At 41.4% G+C, this 22,533-nt stretch overlaps 1 protein-coding gene across 3 annotated transcripts in view; it reads left to right on the forward strand.

Annotated features, from left to right (window-relative positions):
- LOC113407185 (tyrosine-protein kinase JAK1-like) overlaps positions 1 to 22,533 on the forward strand; it is an 87,018-nt gene that overhangs the window by 30,209 nt on the left and 34,276 nt on the right. Inside the window, exons 2-3 of one of the 3 annotated variants that reach the window (XM_026655315.1) lie at positions 20,279 to 20,358; positions 21,229 to 21,427. In XM_026655315.1, the coding sequence (XP_026511100.1) occupies positions 20,353 to 20,358; positions 21,229 to 21,427 (205 nt within the window). In that variant the 5' untranslated portion in view covers positions 20,279 to 20,352. Of the gene's footprint in view, positions 1 to 20,278; positions 20,359 to 21,222; positions 21,428 to 22,533 lie in introns of those variants that run through there. The other 2 variants (XM_026655316.1, XM_026655317.1) reach the window with 2 other exon arrangements.

Here is a 22,533-nt window from a genome sequence, read left to right on the forward strand (position 1 = left end):
AGAATACATCTGGAACTTAGGTTTTTGCTAGATTTTAAAAGAGCAATTTTTCTTGGGGGTTCATCTTAAAGGTTACAAGCAAATAAAAGCATCTGGGGTTAGCACAGAGGAGGCCATTAGCCGTAAGAAATAAATAGAAATAACCCTAACTGTGTCTTTTTAAACATTCCTGATCTACTTACACATTTGGGGGTTCCAGATAAGTAGTTCTAGGTATGAGCTGATGATTTATGATCATACCTGGCTTAAAGCTGCTTACAGCATTGCTGCTCTGTATCTTCACTCTCCGGAGAACAAAAAACAGACAAAGGGAAGTTTTCCCCCCAATTTTATAAAGTTCTAGCCCTCCCATTGGCTCTTTTGGTCAGGTGCCCACTCCCTTTCTTTTACCTGTGGGCTTGTTAACCCTTTACAGGTAAAGCAAGTAGAGAGCAGCTACTAAGAGGAATTTTATAGCTAACTGGCTGGCTGGCTGTCCATAAAAGGGAGCTACCCCTCCCCCGCTTCATTTATCACAGCCTGTAATTTGAACAGTAGTTTTATTTCCACTTACATAAGAGCTTTTATATGAACTAACAGTGTGTAACTGATTTTAGATTATTTTGAATTGGTCATGAAAAAGACAAGATAATGTCTTGATTATATTATATACCTTATGTGGGTTTCATCAGGAATTTAATAAATTTAGTAATAACTTTTTAAGTTCAGATGTATTTTATAAACTTGACTGTACAGAAATTCCCTGAATGTGACTGCTGCTTCCTGTAAACTGAAGTGAACCAAAGTTATTGCACAGGAAGGGATTTCCCTTATTTTACTGAATCACATGTTTAGCAGTATGATTTAAGAGAACAACTATAGGGTTTCTACATCTAGAAAGCCTAAATATCACACAACATATGCAAGAATTATAGGAAAACGATATTCCTAGAGGGAGGCCCAACTGCACCATGTTACCAGTAGGGATGTAAAAGGTTAACCGGTTAACTGGTAAGCGTTAGGCTTACCAGTAAACCAAAGTTAACCGTTAACCCCGGCAGCTCCACATCGGACCGGCGGGAGGGACCCCAGCTCCGACCAGGCCGGAGCAGCCCCAGCCATGCCAGTGGAAGCCCAGCCCCATCTGCGCCGGCGGGACCTCAGCCACGCCTGGCCTAGCTGGGCAGCTGGACCCCACGCCCCGCTGTGCCGGGCTCCTCTCTCCCGACCACTTGCTTCCTTGGTTAACCGGTTAAACAATTTTAATTGTTTAAGCAGTTAACTTTTTAAACCAATATTTGCATCCCTAGTTAGCAGCTGGGGAAAGGGGACAAGAAGATGCTTTCTGAAGAGAACTGCCTGGTGGCCTGTGAAATTTTAGGAGTGGTACTGTATGTTCCTGTTATTTTGTGTATACAATAGAATACAGAAAGTTTAAATGAGGTTGGAAGGTTGTCAGAGCCCAGACCAGTTTGAATACTCAATATTTCAACCTAAAATTAAGCCTTCTGTTTTAGATTGATAATAATTTTGTGACCTCCTAACCTCCCTTTTTCATGATTTGTTTTAATACTTGGGGTTTCATTGAATGTAATGTACCAAGTTGTATTTCCAAATTGGGTTTTATCATCAAACCAAACATTATCTTCTTTAATACTTTCACTCTTTAAAGTTTCCACAACCTCCGACAGTTTAATTCTCTTCGAACTCTGCAGTGTTAATTTGTGCAAAACCTCCTTTTAACGTCTAACTTTCTTTCCTTAAATCACTTACTTATCTCTCAAAGTGACACGTTTATCAGCCGGTGTCTCTTCATGGCTCTGAGCTTTATGGTTTTTTGCACTCATTCTTTGGCTACAATTACTGTTCTCTCCATGGTGGCACAAGGGTCTTAGTCTTTAAAATTTCAGTGGCATTCAACTGACCTCTGCCATGCTCTGCCAATAATTTATCCATTTAAGGCATTCAACAGATGTTTGTTGTACTCTACCAGGAATTTATTCATGGCATTCAGCGGACCAATGCCATTCTCTGCCAAGAATTCTTTTACAGTGGTATCCAAAGTGTGACGGGTTGGATCACAGAAACCCCCCTGAAAGCTGCCACCTGATGTGCCAAAACTATTTCTATCCCTGTTTTCCCTGCCAGCTCAGGACTCCAGCACACTGTCTTGCTGAGCCAGACACTCCCGTCTGCTCCAACACAGACCCAGGGTCTGAATTACTTGCCCCAAAGCTGCAGGTTTACCGGAAAACAGCTCACAGAAGTGTGCTTGTCGTTAGGACACAGATGCCAAACTCACAATGGGGTCTAAACCCAAATAAATCCGTTTTACCCTGTATAAAGCTTGTACAGGGTAAACTCAAATTGTTCGCCCTCTATAACACTGATAGAGAGATATGTACAGTTGTTTGCTCCCCCAGGTATTAATACATGCTCTGAGTTAATGAGTAAAAAGTGATTTTTATTAAATACAGAAAGTAGGATTTAAGTGGTTCCAAGTAGTAACAGACAGAACAAAGTAAGTCACCAAGCAAAATAAAATAAAATGCGCAAATCTATGTCTAATCAAACTGAATACAGATAATCTCACCCTTAGAGATGCTTCAGTAAGTTTTTTTCTCAAACTGGACACCTCCCAGGCCTGGGCACAATTCTTTCCCCTGGCACAGGTCTTGTTCCAGCTCAGGTGGTAGCTAGGGGTTCTTCATGATGGCTCCTCTCTCTCTCTCCTTTGTTCTGTTCCACCCCTTTATATATCTTTTGCATAAGGCGGGAACCCTTTGTCCCTCTGGGTTTCCACCCCACCTCACTGGAAAAGCACCAGGTTAAAGATGGATTCCAGTTCAGGTGACATGATCACATGTCACTGGAAGACTTCATTACCCACTTGCCAGCACACACATATACAGGAAAACTCACAAGTAAAACACAGCCACTTGCAGACAATGGTCCTGGTTAATGGGAGTCATCACGATTCCAAACCACCATTAATGACCCACACTTTGCATAATTACAGTAGGCCCTCAGAGTTATATTTCATATTCCTAGTTTCAGATACAAGAGTGGTACATGTATACAAATAGGATGATCACACTCAGTAGATTATAAGCTTTGTAATGATACCTTACAAGAGACCTTTTGCATGAAGCATATCCCAGTTACATTATATTCACTAATTATCATATTTTTATAAAACCATATAGACTGCACAACGTCACACAAAGTACCTACCTCTGTTCCCCATATGTTACTCAATTTCTCTTTAGGAGAGAATTCTACATAGGCCCAGAGGATAGGTCGCTGCCCCTTCATCCTGGGGGTTTAGAACTACTGAAATTTAGTGTCATTTGTCCTGCCCTGGTCCCCAGAAAGTTGGAATTATTATTATTTATGCAAGGTATTACCTTGATACTAATCTAAGCATAAATTCCTTTATTAAATCCAAAGGCCATCTGGTATTTATACAATTGCTCTAAACGTGCCTAAAAAGCCTACCTTCAAACAGTAACAAAACATTTATAAGCATTTGATCAAGATGCTTACAAATGGGCAAAACCCAGGGTGCTTAGGCCCTCATTAGTCAACTCCAACTCAGTCAGACACATATTAGCAATGAACCCTTTAAGAGTTTACCATTTTATACCCTTTAACAACAAGTGATGTCATTGCCACTTACTGACTTCATCTAAACACCAATTTGAGACAGTTCACTGCTATTTCCAGTCTCAATCCAGATAAAAGATTTACAACCTCCTTTCTCCCCAAGGCCTTTTTTCTCTTTTCCTCTCCTTCTTGCTTGTATGTGGAGTGGGAAGGTCCATGTTGGCTCTTTCTAAAACAGAGTGTCTTACTGAAAAACATCTGCAGTCACCCCTGTCAGTCAGAAGCTTTTTTAAATTTTTTTTTAGAAATTTCATGTTATCAGACATCCTGCCTACTTCGTTCCTTCTGGCCTTATAACTCATTACTTTTAGGGCCTTTCTTTACAACACACATTTCTTTAACCAAACTTAAATTAACTTTAATCTTCCAATTTTATATTTATCCTACAAAGGACATACATGCTGTGGGCTGGAGGGTTGGCTGCAAAGAAGGCTCTGCTGGTGATGAGGAGTCAGGACTCCTTCCTCCAGCTGCTTGAGAATGTGACAGGATCCCCGGGGTGCAGCCTGGGACTGTGGGACCGCTGTGCCCCCTGAACTCTCTCCAGCGTGGGCTCTCTCTCACAATGCCTTGCTAGTGACCAGCAGCAAACCCCTGCAGGTGCTGCTATCACTCAGTACAACCACCTGTGGAGACCCACACCCAGCTATATTGCATGAATGCTCCCAGAGGCACTAATGAATCACACAGAGAAAGGCACCAGCTGAATCCCCCGCCAGCTCCCAGCACTGTACCCCAGGAATATACTGTCTTACACTGCTCAAGACGAGCAGTGCAAATTTATTAATTGGTTCACCACTTCATCAATGGATAGTGGACATACACCAGCTTTTGCAAAACCTGAGCAGATTTACCACACACTTCAGGCAAACTCACTGGTAAATATAAACAGTAAAACAAATTTATTGACTACAAAAGACAGTTTTTAAGTGATAGGCAAAAAGTCAGAGTTAGTTACCAAAATAAAATAAAATATAAGCACGGAGTCTAAACTCTCAACCCTATTAAACTGGGTAACATCTAAATTAAGCAGTTTTTCTCACCCCACTGGATATTGTAGTCCTTAATATACAGGTTTGTCCTTTAAACCTGGGCCAGTCTCCTCTGTTGGAGTCTTGTCTTTCTTTGTTGCTTGCACTGTTGTTGGGTGAAGGAGAAAGGCCCCGCATGGGCCCCGTGTGTTCGGTTTTATACCCTCAGTCCAGGTGCTTGGAAAACACAAGTCCAGGCATTTCTGGGTGTATTGCTGAGTCTCCAGGCAAGGTTGAGCAATTCCCCTGGTGTGGCCTCATGCAGGTGAGTCATTGCATTGTAGCTCCCTTGCTGGACATACCCCACCTGGGTGTTGGTTACTTTCCTAGCTGTTGCCTCTGGGGAGCTAGTATCTGGCTGATTCCCCAACTTACAGCATGTTTTAGTGACAACCATACAACACAATTCTCATAACTTCATATGCATTAATGATGTACATGTATGGATAGAGAAATGACTTTCAGCAGATCATAACTTTTTCCCTGATACCTTCAGGCTTTATATATAAGATCACAATAATATATAAATGAGGAATATGGAGGTTATAGGGTGCTCCCCCAAGGTACATAGCGTCACACAGAATTCCCCAGCATACAGCCCAGCTGCTTGAGCTATATGTTGGGGCCAGAAGATCCTTGGCTGTGATTGGATAAATTGGGCCCAGTTCTGCCATTGTTGACGTCACTAAGTCTTTTGTCTTTGACCTTACTGAGAACAGGGGCTGGCTCCCTGTGTGTACACAGAAATATCCCGGGAATCATCCTTGCTGGGAAAAGACTATTGGGGCTTTAACTAGACAGGAGTGGGTTAGTTTGGATAAACCAAGATCTGACTAAGAGCAGCTAGAGGAATCCGTGGATACTGAACTCTGCCAAGGGCACAACCTTGTGTAGCTCTGACTGGTGCGATGTGACAGGAACCAGGTGAGAGAGAGCCATCTCTTACCAGCACTCCTGTGTTAAATGTCTAGTGGTGTACGCTTCCAGAGGGACTGAAAACAGAACTGTGTTCAGATTGAAACACAAGTGTTGACAGTTGGTTTTGGTTGAAAGCAGCTTCATGAATATATTTATGGGCAGAAATTGAGAAGTAGAAACAGACTGTACACCTGTGGAAGTAAAATTACAGAAGCCAGGTGGAAAGCAGGGTTCTAGAATTCAGGAAATTATCATGAAGTTGCAAAAGTACTAGTTGAATGTGAAACACAGGTTCCATAAAGAGCTTCTCATAGTGGACATGCTTTCAAGAGCACCAGACAATAAGTTTGAAGTACAGTACATATGACTCAAATGATGTGCATTTCCAAAACAATGTACAAGCTGAAATGGAAAAACACAAGATGTTCCAACCTTACAAAAATATCAGAGTAATTAAATATGAATGGCTAACAGAAAAAGCGTTGGCACTACCAGGCATAAAAATGCTTTGGGATGTCTGAGATGTCTGTTGTATATGATGATGGAGTGGGGTATGACAATTTCCTTTGTATAGAATCTCAAGTCAGAAATGCTGACCACAGTCTGGTGCCCATCTGGGTATTGAGAAGTATAAGAACCAAGCCGAAGCGGTTTTTCTTTGTCCAGACTTGAGCGTTGCTATCAAAAGTGAAGTGAAGTGTGAAATCTGCTGTAAATACAGGAAGTAGAATGCAAAAGTACCACTGAAACTAAATGTGACTCCTGGTACTCTTTGGTTCAAGGTTGGCACAAATCTCTTTGAAGATTACATTTTATTAGTGGACAATTACTTTTTTTTTAAAATGAGCTTTATTTGCTCAGTACATTGAGTAACAATAGAACAACACGTAAATCTTAGTTCTTTTGACATGGGATTCCATATGAAACAATAGTAGATGATGGTTCATAATTCACAAGTGGCCTATGTCACTAATTATCTTGAATATATCAATTCAAGCACACCGCATCAAGCCCTTAGTGTGTACTGTCAAAAGGAATAATAGAAAAATGATTACAACTAATAGAGAACTTGATGGAGTCAAGGAATCCATACTTAGTATTGTTAGACTATCTCAAGATACTTCACAGTATTTATTGGGATTATCAGTTCAGAGAGTTATAAACACAAGGAATGCCAGTATCTAACAAGCTTTTTAAGCCAAAGACTATTAATCCTGACAAAAGAAATGCTACTATATGCCAGGAAATGAGAATAGAAGCAATAATACAAGAAGAATGCTGAGGAGTTCTCCTGTTACAAACAGGAGGAGAGTGTATTAGATTTCAAACAAAGTGGTTAGCAGGCTAGCGACTTGCCAAGGTAACAGCTATGCATCTACATCAGTCATACTTCATAACCTCCCTGAGAGTAAGTCCTACAGGAGGAAGAGAAGATATCTAAACAAAAACAAGAACACCGACTTTCTGTTTCTAGAAGACATCCAGAATGTTACTGATAGTTTTTGTACATTGACAGAAGGATTAGATGCCTGTCTAATGGCTTGTCTACACTGGCAATTTACAGAGCTGCAACTTTCTCGCTCAGGGGTGCGAAAAAACACTCCCCTGAGTGCAGCAAGTTTCAGCGCTGTAAAGCGCCAGTGTAGACAGTGCACCAGCGCTGGAAGCCATGCCCCTCGTGGAGGTGTGTGTGGTTTTTTTTTTTTTTTTTTTTAAAGAGCGCTGGGAGAGCCACAGCAGAGCTTTAGCGTTGCCAGTGTAGACTAGCCCTTAATGAATAAAAATGAAAAACTTGTGGAGCTGCAAACAGGCTCCAGATGGTGGATTCATCTCAGTAGACATACAGGCCATAGCAAAAGGGTGGTTAGTGAACAAGTCAGCCAGATGATCAGAAAGCCACCGAGGTTCAGAGATGGTAGTTACCGATGGCCAATAAGAGGCAGAATAATCCTCTCATCTGTTAGCCTGGTTCAGGTTGTCTATCTTGACCTCCATCCTAGATATCTTTATTTGTGTTTTATTTAATTGGCTGAATTATGGTGGTTTTTGATATGTTTTACTTGCATTTGATTATTTTAAACAAGGGAAGATGTATCAATAGCCTGGAACTATGTGACAGGGTTATTAATTTTTTTAACCCTAACCCATGTCACATGACTGGGGATGGTAATATGTTGCCAGCGCTCCTATGTGTCACACCTTTATTAAAGTGACTGAACTCATTTGGGTTTAAATTTTCTTTGCCCCCTTTTTCTAGTTAAGGCAGATAATGTAAGGATTCATTAGACTCTCCGCAAATGAAACTAATTAGTTGAAAACAGAAATATATCTAATCCAAAAACTGACTCTCTGACCTTCCCATTGTTTGGGAAGTGAGTTAGAACTGTGCCTCCCTCCCCAAACAAAAGAAAACAAAACCAACCATTATTTACCTGGAATCAAAATCACTACAGAGCAGGGTGGATTTGATTTAAATCAACATGATTTAAATCACTAAATCAAGTCTTCCTGACTAATCATGGTTTGCATTCTTGTTGGTTGTTATAACCTTAATACATATTCTTCACAACTCAGAGATAGATGTAGGTTTCATTTTTAGAAGGTACACACTATTTTTAAAGTGGTTTATTTTGAAAACTTTTCAGATTAGTTTTACAGCTATATCAGAAAATGAATGATTGTTTGGTTATTTCATTTACCAAAGGTAACTGAACCAGATATTTATGAAGTCATTGGGAACTATCTCCAATTCAACAGATTAATCATTAATATTTGGAGGATTTTCTTGCCATGCTGTATTAGGAGGAGAACATCACCAGACAGACATTTAAATTGTTTTATTTAACTAAAACGACAACAACATTAAGTATTCTGGATTTTTGACTTCAACAGCAAGCATATAATATTTTAACAAAACAAGCATATGATTTTTTGAATTTAGTTAAACATTCAAGTTTTTTAAAATCTGGTTTGTTTTTGTTAAAATTGTTTTTAACTAAAATAGTTAAATGAAATATTTAAAAAACAAAAATGAAATCGAATGTGTCAGCCAGGTGAACATGAAAAACTTAAAATATTGGCTTCTGCAGCTAACTCAGTTGTCTTCACCTTCATTTTCCTCTCTTCTTTCATAATCTGGAAAAGAAAAACAAGCTTTCCTACTTTATTCAGGTCTCAAACGATTTCTCAATTTGGAATGAATTAGTCCAAAGGAAGAAAATATTCCTTCTATACCAGCAGAAGAAGCTACTGCTATGAAAAGTGAGATTATCACTTCAACAATCTCTGAATCCAAGTGCTTAAGTGACTTCCACCAGTTCACTGGTCTGACTTTCTTTAAAACATCATTAGCAAAAGTATTTCTTGAGTAGTTCTTCTTCCCAAACTGGGTCTCTTTTATGGCCTGCTGCCATTATAGGTTTTCCCTTCTAGCGAGAGAATGGTATGGTAGATCTCAAATCAATGAAGGCTACACTCAGAAAGACCTCAAGACTTCTGGAATATGCTGCTCAAACAGTTTCACTTTTGTTTCTATTGCCTGTCCCTCCCTTCTCACATTTATCTCTGGACTTCTTCTCCTTGTCCAGATCTATTCCGCCCCCAACAACCTTCTATTCATGGAACTTTTTGAAACTTTGCACTTTTAGAGAGAGGAAAGATATTGACTCTGTGTACACAAATTTGCAGAGGGACAATAGGGTTGAGGTCTGTTATTTCTCACCTCTATATATTATTTATTTATTTAAAACCATTTTTGCTGTTAACAAGCATGTTATCTCTGGAGAGACAAATCCACCGTTTGAGAACTGCAAAACTAAGCATCTCTGATGGTATCTTCTATACTGAGCACTGAGTCCCATTGGGTAGCTAGAAAGATTAACCTAAATAATCTACACAGAAGCCCCTGGGAACTCATAAAATTGGGTCCCTAATCCAATGTAGGGTAGAGGTGGGTGGGCTAAGGCTAATTGGCATCCCTGAACAGGTGTGTTTTGAGGAACTGTCTTGGAGGAGAAGAGGGTGTTCACGCTAGGCATTCAGGTTCCCAGGAGGGATAGGGTTAGGGACATAAGCACTGGTTGTTCTTGCTTCTTGAGTCCTCCAGCCCACCGAGTCTGACTGCTATAACACAATCCCCAGAGCTCTGGCTACTTTGTAGGAAACTAAGTAGCTTGAATACTAGTTGTTTCCTGGAGGAGAAGGAGACTCTGAAACTTTTCCATAGCTCTGGCAAATTGCAACAGTTGGCAGGTACGTGCACCATACAATGAATTTCATGCAATGTTATCTACTTCAGAAGGGAAAAAGTGTGAGCCAATGCTGCTGGTATTTCAACCTGCAGTTTCAGAGAGTCTAAACACTTCAGACTTTAAATATTAAGAGGCTACTACAACTCCCATAGAAGTCAGTGGCAGTCTTTTTTGTTAAGTTTAATGGTAATTGGATTAGTCCCAAAGTCAACCTTTTAATATCCCAATCACACAGAAAGGAAACCAGTCATGTCCTGTAGTGTTCTTTTCTGGAGTTTGGGAATAGATTTTAATAGATCTGTTTCCATAGCAATCTCTAATTCCCACCTACCCCCTCCAGTTCTCCACTTCTTTTACAGATACTATACCATACTTTAGCTAATGTTCCTACAGGGGCCTTTCTTGGATAACTGTCCAATAAAGCATGGATTTTGATGTGTGTGTCTGGAGCGAAGTAAAGGCTCACTGGCGTGGCACCTCCTGCTGGTTGTCTTGGGAATTAGCTCTCTAGCACTCAGAGCGCCTCCGGGTGGCCGGTGACTCACCTGCCGCTGGCCTCCCATGTTCCTCCCGGACCCCTTTACCTCAGGGTTCTGCCCCAGCAGTACCCCCATGCTCTGGATCTCCCCTCCCAGGGAAACCCCCAACCCTCTCACCCACTTTGCCTTAGTGACTACTGCCAGTCGTCATCTAGCCCCACTCACTGGGGTAAACTGCAGTCTGTCATGGCCACTCATCATTGGCAAGGAGGTTGGACCAGCTGCCTCTGCCTATCTCTGGGCTGCACTTCCCAGCCCCAGTACCTTTACCAAGGCCTCAGCCTGGGGAGTTGCCAGGCTGGAGTTCCCCTGCTCTGTTCCAGGTACCCTTTTCTCCCCAGCAGCTAGGTCCTTCTCTCTCCACAGCTAGAGAGTGACTGACCCAGCACCTCCCTGAGCCCTTATAACAGGGCCAGGTGTGGCCTGATTGGGGCGTGCCCCCAGCTGTGGCTGCTTCCCCAATCAGCCTAGCCCTTTTCTCTAAGAAGCAGGGTGACTGCCCCGCTACAGTACCATAATGAATAATTTCCCTACTTCTTGATTATCTCTATTGTTGAGATGAACACTTATACTGCTATCACCTTCCCCGCTTCTGAACCAAACTTGAGGAAGCCCCTTAAATCAGCACTGCCACTGGGAAGAGGCTGGGTTTCCTAAAGAGCTGCTTCATTGCTGGGAAAGTGACATGGCTCATTGCCACTGTCGTTCCATAACTCATGTGAGAGGTGAAAAAACACAGTGAGAAAGGAGAAGAGTAGGAAGAGAAAGGTGACCTAGGCTGAGGGGAAGGGCAGAGAAAATAAAGGAAGGAAGAGTTAAGGTCAAATCAACCATACACTCCATTCCATGCAAGCTGAAAACGTCTTAGTTTTGTCCCTGAAAAGCTTTTCAGCCAGGAATCCCCTTTCAGTCTTATTAGCATCCAGCATGTACAGTAAACTCTGTTTAAAATGTTTGACTTGTGAAAAGCTGGGTTTAATTCTTTCCACTGACATGATGCTATGCCCAGGTTTCTGTCAAGCCCTTCCCTCGGGGCACAGTTCATACAAAAACCCCACACAAAGTAACACAAAACAAAGCTATCCCCCTGATCTACACAAAGGCAGGGGCCCAGATAGGGTGACCTCTTGTCCCGATTTTATAGGGACAGTCCCAATTTTTGGGTCTTTTTCTTATAGAGGCTCCTATTATCCCCTACCCCTGTCCTGATTTTTCACACTTGCTGTCTGGTCACCCTAGGCCCAGAGGACCTTCACTCTGTACCTCTCTCTGCTCCAGGACTAATCACAAGAACCAGCCTCCCTCCTGCATATCTCCCACTGAGCTGGCTCAGCCCTTAACAGGGATCACACCTGTTTTCTCTCCAGCTAGGTCTGATAATTTAAAAAGGCTGTGCCCCGGTCCCCTTGCCCTTAAGGCTATAGGCTAGTGTTTGGTGCATTGGCTTCGTGATGAGTATACAAGTGTACAGATATCTATGGTATTTCTATGGTGTCTATCATCTTGGTATTTAAATACACCTCTACCTCGATATAACGCGACCCGATATAACACGAATTCGGATAGAACGCGGTAAAGCAGTGCTCCAGGGGGGACGGGGCTGCGCACTCCGGTGGATCAAAGCCAGTTCAATATAACGCGGTTTCACCTATAACGCAGTAAGATTTTTTGGCTCCCGAGGATAGCATTATATCGAGGTAGAGGTGTATTTATGCTTATGTGCATCTAAGGAGACTAGAACTAAAGTGCAGGTTTCAGTTATGTCATAGTGGTTCTCTTAAACTGCCTAAACATGGGAAAGTGCTCAGTATTGACTGAACACTTTATGAGAATATGATGAATTGGATAGTATCTGCCCAGGAATTGTATTATGTCATTTGAAATGACTGATAGATTGGAAAGTGTGGATAAGGAAGGAGGATTCAGATATGGTCTCTTTAAATTTAATGTCCTAGAAACAGGTTATGAAAAATTGCTGGTAACTACCCTGACCTCACCAGCCAAGGCAATGGAAGCCTAATTAGCATCTAGAGAATTTCAGCTAGGAAAGACAGAAAATATGCCTAGTGTGAGGTAGAGGGGTGTGTTTGTGAGAAGAATGCTAGTTACAGATTAAAAAAAATAAAAAAGTGAACTTTACTTGGATGTCCAAGTAGGCTAAGAAAAGATCTTCATAAAAAGATGACATCTAACTAGGTTCAAAGAAGCTATTGAAATCAAGCTGGAAAGGGATAGGAAATGGACATCACTCAATTCACTCAAGGAAACTGAGCCCATATAATATTGAATATGGCCCCAGTCAGTCAGTGCAGGTCATCATGCCAGCATGGGGTCCCACTGAACTAAGACTCCATATGAGCAAATCCTTTCTGCAGGATTAGGTTGTTAAAACTGGAAATATGTCTATTTGCTCATAAGCAGTGCAGGTAGTATTGCCTGTAGTTAAGGCTGCCAGACATATCTCATTATAAAATCTGGTTTTCAGTTGCTTAGAACTTTGCCACACTTAAACAATCTGGGCTGAAATTTTCCAGGATATCTGCCTCAGGCTGATTTGTTTTAGAAAATTTCAGCAAACACGGGTCAGCCGTTTCTCCGAGTGAGTGCCATAGAAAGGCCCAGAGGAAATTATGATTTTGTATTCAGAGCAGGGTTTGAATACTATGCAGGAAATAAGGCATGAGGGTATATTGAACAATGAATATAAAACAGACTATTGAATAGCCGCTCATTCAAAGAGCACAGTCCATCCTGGGCACTAAATGAGGCAGGGGTCCTGGGGGAAAATACAATGTAATTATGTAATTAAAGACTGTATCATAAGGCATACACAGAAGAGGGCTGAATTAAGGTTGCACAGGCAGCCTTACTGCAGCCATTTCCTAACCTTTGGAATGCTGTGACTTTGCAGCATTAATATACTTTTAATGCTGTTTTGGGAATGTTATTGGAAAGAAACATCCCTCCCACTCCCCTACATACAAATGTGAATTGTTCCATGGCTGAGTCAAACAGCAGGAGATTTCAAATTATTCAATTACTGTACCTGGCAGGCCAGCAAAGCTAATAATGAGCTTGAGACATGGAGGCTTGAACCGTGACACAGTGCCCTGCTAAGGGTCAGAAAAGGAGTTGGACAGTCTGGAGGAGAGAGACCCTGAACTAATGCTTTTCTCTTTTCTGTAACCTCAAGGGCTTGGGGCCTAGTTGGACAAATCTATGGACTCTTAGATGTGGATATGCTCTGAATACCATCGGTTTTTGTTTTAAAAAGAATGTCCCTTGTTTAGTTAAGGTCTTTGTGGTCTTAGACTGTTTTGGGTATATTCATATATAGCCCAGAGGATTAGTACAGTGGAATCCACTTAGTGATGTGAAAGTCCATTGAGTTGCATTGTATTAGTTTGGGACTATAGTGAGCTTCCCTATAGCAGTTGATTGTAATGAGTTCTATATTAGATTGTTTTTAAAAAACTGAGAAGAAGGTAGAGTGTAATAAGTAGAACTCCTTGACCTGCTTTGAATGTACAGTGCCTAGCACTGTAATTACTATGGGGAAGTTGTGCTAAAAATTAGCTTCTTTGCCCACCTTGTTATGCGTTAGTCCACAAATTCATAGCATGGTTCACAAACTCTGAATCCAATGTATATTTTCTATGATAATCAAATATCCCTGACCTGAAGAACAGCTCTGTCTCTGTCTTGAAAGCTTGTCTCTTATACCAACAAAAGTTGGACCAATAAAAGTAGGGGCTGTCAAGCGATTAAAAAAATTAATCGTGCTGTTAAACAATAATAGAATACCAGGGGAGTGTGTGAGGAGGCGAGCGGTGAGGCGAGCAGCAGGCAGGGGGATGAGGAAGCGAGTGGCAGGGGGGCCCTGGTGGAGGAGTAAGGAGGCGAGCCACGAGCCAGCAGCAGGGTGGAGAGGGGTCTGTCTGTGAACGGGGGAGTGAGGAGGCGAGAGGCGGGCAGATGGGGGAGTGAGGAGGCAAGTGGCGGGGAGCACCCTAGCAGAGGAGTGAGGAGGCGAGCAGTGAGCCAGCAGCAGGGTGACAAGGCAGGCAGGGGGGTATGGCTGCAAGCGGGGGAGTGAGGAGGCGAGCGGCGGGTGGGGGGAGTGAGGAGGGACACAGGAGGCGAGTGGCAGGCGGGGGACTGAGGAGGTGAGCAGTGGGCACATGGGCAGTGGGTGGAGCCCCTCTTTGGGGAGGCTAGCCCCCAACTCCACCCCTTCTGCGTGCGCTCCCCCCCCGCAGCCGGAGCCCCAAGCCCCCCTGCACTGAAGCCACAAGCCCGGAGAAGCCCTGAGCGCCCCCGCGACTGGAGGGACCCCGGGTTGGCTGGAGCCCCAAGCCCCCCCACCTGCTTGGAAGAGCCCCGGGCCAGCCGTAGCCATGCCTCCCCTCCCCTTCCCACACCCCTACCCCACCGCACTCCAGACCCAAGCCACCCAAATATGTTTTTCATTATTATTTGGATTTCTATTATGTAAAAGCCTTTTTAAATTTACTTCAGAATAGTTATACAAACAACCACTTTTACCAAAAAAGCAAAAGAAACAATAATGAAAAAGACAAGAACGTGCAAAGCACCTTATTTGTGTTTCTATTCTGTTAGGTCCAGTAAAAAAATAGAGATAACTGTGCATGATTTTTTATTATTGAATCTGCAAAAAAAAAAAAAAAACCTAAACCTTACATAAATATATTACAATGATTTGGATGTATATATTTGCTTATTACTTTATTTATTTTTCATAAAGTTAATAATTTTAAGAAAAAGTGTAAGTGCGGCCACCAGCAAGAGTTGGTGGCCACACTCTGAGGCCACCAAAAAATTTGTTGCGAGAACCCCTGATCTAGATGGTCTAACTTCCATACTCACGTTTGAGCCATAAACTGGGAATTTCAGTAGTGCTTAAGAAAGTTAGGGAACAGGTCCCATTGACTTTCAACATATCAAAATCTCTCCCCAAATCCTTCTAGTTTCCCAGTTAGGCACCTGATCTGCATTTCCTTAATTAGGGGAAAGACTTTTTGAACTTTATGGGAGTTTTGCCCTAGTAAGGACTATAGGGTCAGCCCCCAAATGTTTGCCTTTCCCCCCCCCCCCCCCCCACACAGGAGATATCTGTCTAAGACCATGTCTAAAATAGGAGCTCTTTACTGGACTAGGAATACCAGTATATGATAATGGCAGAACTCCTAGTGTGGATGCAATTTATGCTAACAGAACTGTGCTTTTGTAAGTATAGCATATTCCATCATCCCCCAAGCAAAACAAGCCATACCCGTAAAGTGCAATTTTACTGGTATAACTGAACCTACACTAGGGGCTTCTGCTGGGACAGCTGTATCGGTCAGGGATCACATCACCTCACACTCCTGATCAACACAGCTATGCCAACAGAAGTCTGGAACGTAGGCAAGGCCTAAGCTTTCCATTCATTTCCAACTCCATTTCTTCTAATAAATCCATTGGCTTCTTGTTTCCGGTTCAAGGAGAGATCAGCAAAGAATTTTAAAAACATTGGTGTTATGCCTTTTTTTTATATAGAAGGCTTGAAAGACTTTTTAAAAAACAAAAACAAAAACCAGTAGGTAGTGGGGTGGGTATTCTTGTTTTTTGTCTTAGAAATATAAGGAATGTCAAGTCTGGTCTTCCCTGGTTTTGCTGATGGACTTCTTGGTGGGAGATCTCACAACTCAATTGAAGATGTGGAAGGGTTAAATCTTTAACCAATAGATTGTGTTCATTAAGTATTAGAGTCAAGTAAAGACCCTCCGGACCTTACTAGAGCAAAACTCCTATAAAGTTCAGAAACCACAAACGAAGAAGTTTTAAACAGTTTGGCATTTAGAATCCCTTTCTTTTGTTCCTCTACTTCCCATCTCTTGGATGTCATAATTTCACTAGGGCCTTGTCTGTATGAGAAAAGTTGCATCAGTGAACTAAACAGATGTGGTTAAACTGGTGCAACCTGCTCATGTAGACCAACTTAAGTTTGTTTTTTTTAAACAGAGTAATGGGTAAATATTTAGATTAACCTTTTTTGGAGGAATTCTATGCTTCTTGCTATTTCTAATTAAGGAGCAAGCAGCATAGTAGCAGAAAATAGTAAATTCCATAAGAATTTAAAACATATTTAAATTTCATAGAATTCATGTAGTAAGAATATTGTCATTAAAATTCTTGAAGATAACCCAAAATATAATGTGTGGCTATAAATTAGGCTGGAACTGAGTGACTAGGTTATAGGACTTGTGGAAAATTTTCCATCAAAAGTGCTTTTCGAAGGAAACTTCAATTTTTGATTAAATAGTTTTTCACAAGTATTGTCTTTCCATGGAAAAATTTGACTTTTTGTCAAAAAAGAATTTTTTTTAACAAAGAGGTTAAACTTTTGGCAGGAAAACCCATTTTCTGACCAGTTCTACTGTCACCTTTCATGAAAAATTCTCAAACAAAATTCTGCTAAAAAAATTACATAAATAGTTATGTTTTCTGTATTTCTTTTTCTCATACTGTGTTGCTGCACAAAGACATGACTTCCGTTTTTCAGAATACTTCTGTTTCTCATTCTTATTCCACACCTGTAGTGAAGTGGTCAGATTCTCCTCTTTTACTCCTGTGGAATCCATTCACATATGGTTTAGACATATGTAACTGTATCAGAGTAGAATATAGCCCATTATCTACTATTTGTGACTTGACAAAGAGCTGGTGTGTGAAAATGATTATGAAGCCACAGAAGGAAATACGATTTTTCAGATAGGGACGAAATAGCCAGCACGAGCCAATGAACTCTTGAGAAACAATTTTCATACAAGTATCAGAGGAGTAGCCGTGTTAGTCTGGATCTGTAAAAAGCAACAGAGAGTCCTGTGGCACCTTTAAGACTAACAGATGTATTGGAGCATAAGCTTTCGTGGGTGAATGCCCACTTCGTCGGATGCATGTCAGGACTCTCTGTTGCAATTTTCATACAAGTATTTGTAGTAATAAGTTAGGAATCAGAAGTCCAGAAAAATTTGACATAGCCAGATTTGATTCTAAATGGAATGTTTCTTGGAGTTTTCCAGCGGGTCCGCTTGAAAGGCTAGATTTTTTTTAACGCTAGGGTCCCATTTTGCAAAAATCCCAAGGCTTACCACCATGCCGATACACACTCCTTCATGTGCTGCTTGGTAGCAAGGGTTATGACTTGTTGTTGTTGCTCAAATATTACTTTTGAGTGGTTCCTTGGCTTTAGGTTATTAATATGGCAGGTTTTATTTCAGACTTTGATAAATATTTTAAACAGATTGTAGGAATACCATAGAAGAAATCTTAATATAAAATTGTGAAGCCTTCAAGAGGGTAATATTTAAAAAACAGAAAATTTCCAGAACAAAAAACTGTTCGGGAAATTTACATCTACATGTTGTGGCTGGCTTCTGTTATTTATAATGAGATTAATCTACCCACTGGACCAAAACAGCCTAAGAGGTTGGACCTTGAGCTGAACTTTGGCTGGCTTAAGCCCAGTTCTGGTTCAGGCTATGAAAAGTGAAGCAAGTGGAGCTCATGGATTGAGGAATGGCTCCAAACAATGGGTCTAATTAAAAAACAACAACACAGCAGTAGGGGGTCCTCGGTTCATTACAAGCACACCCGGATCTCCAGGCAAAATCACTGTTTGTGGTGGGCATGCCCCATTTCATCTTTGAGACTATCTTTAGCAGCTGCCAGTTTGTCAGCCTGTCTCCATAATCATGATTGTTCTGTTAACTGCTGACTTGTCATTGGAAATACCCTATGACTGAACATCACAAATGTCTGGTAGCATTATAGTCACTAGGCATAGCAGATGTTGTGGGGAGCAGAGTGAGGCAATCATTAAGATAGCTAGGCCATAGTTTTAAAGGTTGAGAGGAGGACTTTGGAGTAGACTTAGAGTTTGACTGACACTGTGTGCGTGATTTCTTTTTAGTCTGCACTATTTAGATGGTGGGCCTCTGCATGCTGCACTAGTTGCAGCTTCTGAGGAAACTTTCAGGGTCCACCTCAGCAGTAGGCCAGTCTGGAGATGACAAGTGCATCATAATAAACTTGCTATGGGTCCCAGATCTGTTTATGTCGTTTCCTTGGTCAAAAAGAATTAGATCTAGAATCTGAAAGTTTCAGGCACACAATATATATGCACATGTGTGTACACAATTATTATTGTAACCCACACTTAGATTGTAAGCTCTTTGGGGCAGGAGCTGTCTTTTTTTTTTTTTGCACAGCACCTAGCACAGTGAGGTCCTAGTCTATGACAGTATTCTACTCCTGGGGGAATTCTGCGCCACTGGGCATGCACAGAATTTATGTCCCCTGGAGATTTCTTTGCTTCCCCGCAGAAGAATGACTTTCTGATGGGGAAGCAAAGAGAAGCCACAAGAGCAGTCATGCGACCCTCTCCAACAGTATGTTTCAGGAGCCCAGGGCAGCCGGCAGAGCAGTAAATCCTTGTGGGACAGGAGGCGGGACTGGGGAAGACCTAGCTGGTGGATCCTACCTTGCGCCAGGCTCAGCTACTAGTCCCGGCTGGGCTGGGGAGGACAGGACTTCCTCTTCCCTTGCACAGTATATGGGGCCTGGTCAGACCCATCCCCAGATTTCTCCCCTGGCTGAAGGAAGCTCTGCAAACTCGTCCCCTACCCCTGCTTCCTACACCCATTGCTCCTCAGCTGCAGGGGGAGGGATCCCTATATAGGGAGCTGCTCCCCCATCCGCCCAACCCCCGTGCATTCAGACCTCCTCATACCCAGACCCTCCCGCCTCACCTCACCTCCCTGCACTCAGAATCTCCCTCCCCCCCGATGAGCCCCACTCCCCTGGCTGTAAGGCAGCAGGAGGTAGAGTAGAAAAGGGCTGCCACTACCAGCATATAGAGTCATCATTACTGGGCTGGCTACTAGCCAGTCCTAGGACTATGATTGCCAGTAGCAGCTACTCTTAAAAGGCGTGTGCTGTTGGCTGAAGAAAGCATTGGTCCTCCAGCCCTACCCCCAGTGATCCAGCACTGTCTGTTAGGGCTGGCATCTTTACCTTTCATGTGGTGGGGAAGCATTTAGTTAATCTGAAATGTACCCCCAAAGTGTTTTCATTCTTTCATTGTATTGGTGTACATAACACAATTGTTATAGCAATGACAGTAAATATTCTTAATGAAGACGTACGAAAGACGCTTGAAATGCAGAGTGCGGATTTTAAATGATTTTATGCCATTTTTCTTTCAAGACGTATTTTAAAAAAAATGAATTTTGGTACTGAACGCAATAATATCAAGAAGACTATGTAATAAATGCCAAGTTATTGAGCAGACATAGATTGTCCCCAGAAGTTTATTGTAAATGAAACAGCACTTACTGTTCTTTGGTATTCCTGGAATTGTTACTATAATTGGAAACAAGAGTTATGAGTTAAGTGTAGCAAAAGAGCAGTGAGTTGAAAAGCAATAGTTCTGACTTATTATAAGATTTACAAGAAGCCAGGATAGACTTTTTATTTTCCTTTCACATTTTAAAGCGGCGGTACAATTTTTATGATTCATTATATATGCGCTTGTCAGGATTTTTAATTTTATGGCTTCACAAACATATTAAAATAGAGTAAGCCCCGGTTATGAGGGACTCTTATCGTAAAGGGAGCCTTTATCATTAGGTGAGTTGCCCTATTAAAATCCTTGCATTTAAATTCTATCTGTGCAGAAATAATTATTGGCTTCTTTGCATATCCCAAAGCACATTGAAGTCAATGGAAAGATTCCCGTTCAATGCAGTTGGTTGAATGTCCATATATTATTTGGCTTATAAAACTTCTCAAAACAGCTCCCTTTTGAGTTGACATTTCTTCTTGTTCCCAGACAGGGTTGAATTGCTTCTGGAAAGTTTGAAGAAAATCCATTCTCCTGTTTTGGAAGACCAGACATTCAGATAAATGCAGGTGTGTGTTTTTTTTATGAAATACTTATGGAGGCTATATTTTTTGGCTTTCATTTGTAATGGAATTAGACTTCAGTAGAAGCATTCATTTAGGACTCCTCCCACAATAAAACCTGGGTTCTTTGCTAGTCTAACTCTACTATTGCTGTTTCCTTCCAAACAGTGTTCATAATGCAAGGTGCTATTCCTGATTTTGTCAAGTTTGCATATGTAGCACATTCCAATCTTAAGGACATTGCATTAAAACTGTCTAGTGCTAATGTTACATTTTGAGGGGTGGAAAAAGCAGTGCCCCTTTTGGTATGGCACATCAAGTTTAAGAAAAGGAAGAAAAGTGTGTTACAAACATTTAGTTGCTTTAGTTGCTTTTAACATATTCAGCTGAAAAAGCAAGTTAGTCAATTTCTTTAAGGCATCTAAAAATTAATCTATATTATTTTTTAGCCAGTAGGTTGTGATCCCAGGATGGTGTTACTAAAGATAATTGGGAATGGGGGTGTTGCAAGACACTGAAATTTTTATTATAATTCTAAAGCAAAGAAAATAAAATTTCCAGAATAACTTTGTGGTGGCCAAAACTTCAATGTAGGGGTATGTGTGGGGCAGGAGCATTGTTGCCATTGATACATTATTTTACTATTACTTATATTTTAATTAGGGATCACCAAACTGAAAAGGTTGAGAAACCATAATTATATTCAGAAGCCTACTTAAGTGAAGAGATACTGAAATAATTTTCACTTGTTGGGCCTGAACAAAAACCTCGATCTTAGCACCCCAGCCTGAGACCTGAATGTGGCTTCAGCTTTGAGTGAAATATCAAACTTGTCATCACGTTTTCTCTGTGAATTTGTTTCCTCTCTGAATGCAGTATCTAAATGTAAAAGAAGATTGCAAAGCCATGGCTTTCTGTGCAAAACTGAGAAACTCAAAAAAAAGCGAAGTGACCACAGAAGCTCAAGAGCAAGGATTGGAAATATTATTCTATTTGCAAGAGAAGCCTCCCATTCGGTACACCAGTGGCGAGTATACAGCAGAAAACCTGTGCATTGAAGCTGCCCAGAAGTGCTGTGAGTATTGCAGTATTCAGCTACTACTAAGACAAAATGTATTATAAATAAATTCATCCCTCTCTGGTCATGCAAAAATACTCACGGGGTAGGGTCAGGGCTAGAAAACTTTAAGGGACCTCTTGTGGAATTCTTTTTTGATTCTTTCATGGGGAGAAGGGAGAATGAGACTTTCCTCTGCAGAAGAGCTGTCGGTTCTTTACCTAGAATCCAAGGATCCTAGAGGGATGGCAAAAAGCCATGACCCTCCACTCCAACACTGACACTTCCATTTATCATTGACTTTAACGTGAGCAGGATTAGGCTGTCTTTCAAGAGGTATCCTATTACACAGTTAAACAAGGCTATTTTCACTGTAACATACCAGTTGGCAAACCTGTTAAGAAACCCTTTCTGCAATACCAAAGCACATAGATTCACAAGATGGCAGTTGGGCTAACTGGCAAAATAACCATTCCCCTCTCTCCCTGATACTTATCTCATATTGTTACCTGTTTTTCCCCACCCTCGTCTCTCACTTCCATGTGTATGGTCACTGGTATGTACAATACTAGTAATACACTAGTGTACTGTAAAGTGAGATTAGAATTAAGCACAATTCAAGTTATATAGAAATTTACAACAAAAAGTGTATCAGTGTCTTCCACTATGGTCTCAGTTCAGCAAAATACTGAAACAGATGAGTAAGCCATTGAAGTCAATGAAATTTAAGCCCGTGTTAAAGTGCTTTGATGAAATGGGACCTATGTAACTAGGGCCCAATTATCTTTTTGCTTACAACAGTTTTACACTCCACTGTCTTCAGCTGAGTTATTTCAACATACTTTGATTTGAGGGGAGATTCAGGCCATTTAATCAGGCTCTTATTTATGACTATGTCTGTTCACAGTTTCCTTGAAGCTTCAAAATAAAAAAAAAGGTTGGGTTCCCCCCCCCCCCCACCACCTCCCTTTTGGGGTTGAGACATCCAGTGCTCTCCTCATCTGTTTCACCTAGTTACTCTACCCTTTCTTCAGGATGGGGGTAGGGGAAATCTCCTGGTTAAACTTCATCAAATATATATTCAAGTTGGCTGCTAATGAAAACCATTTATGATAAATTACAGC

The sequence above is a fragment of the Terrapene carolina genome, unplaced genomic scaffold, assembly GCF_002925995.2.
Source record: "Terrapene carolina triunguis isolate 2854851 unplaced genomic scaffold, T_m_triunguis-2.0 Scaffold210, whole genome shotgun sequence".
Classification (NCBI taxonomy): Eukaryota; Metazoa; Chordata; order Testudines; family Emydidae; genus Terrapene; species Terrapene triunguis.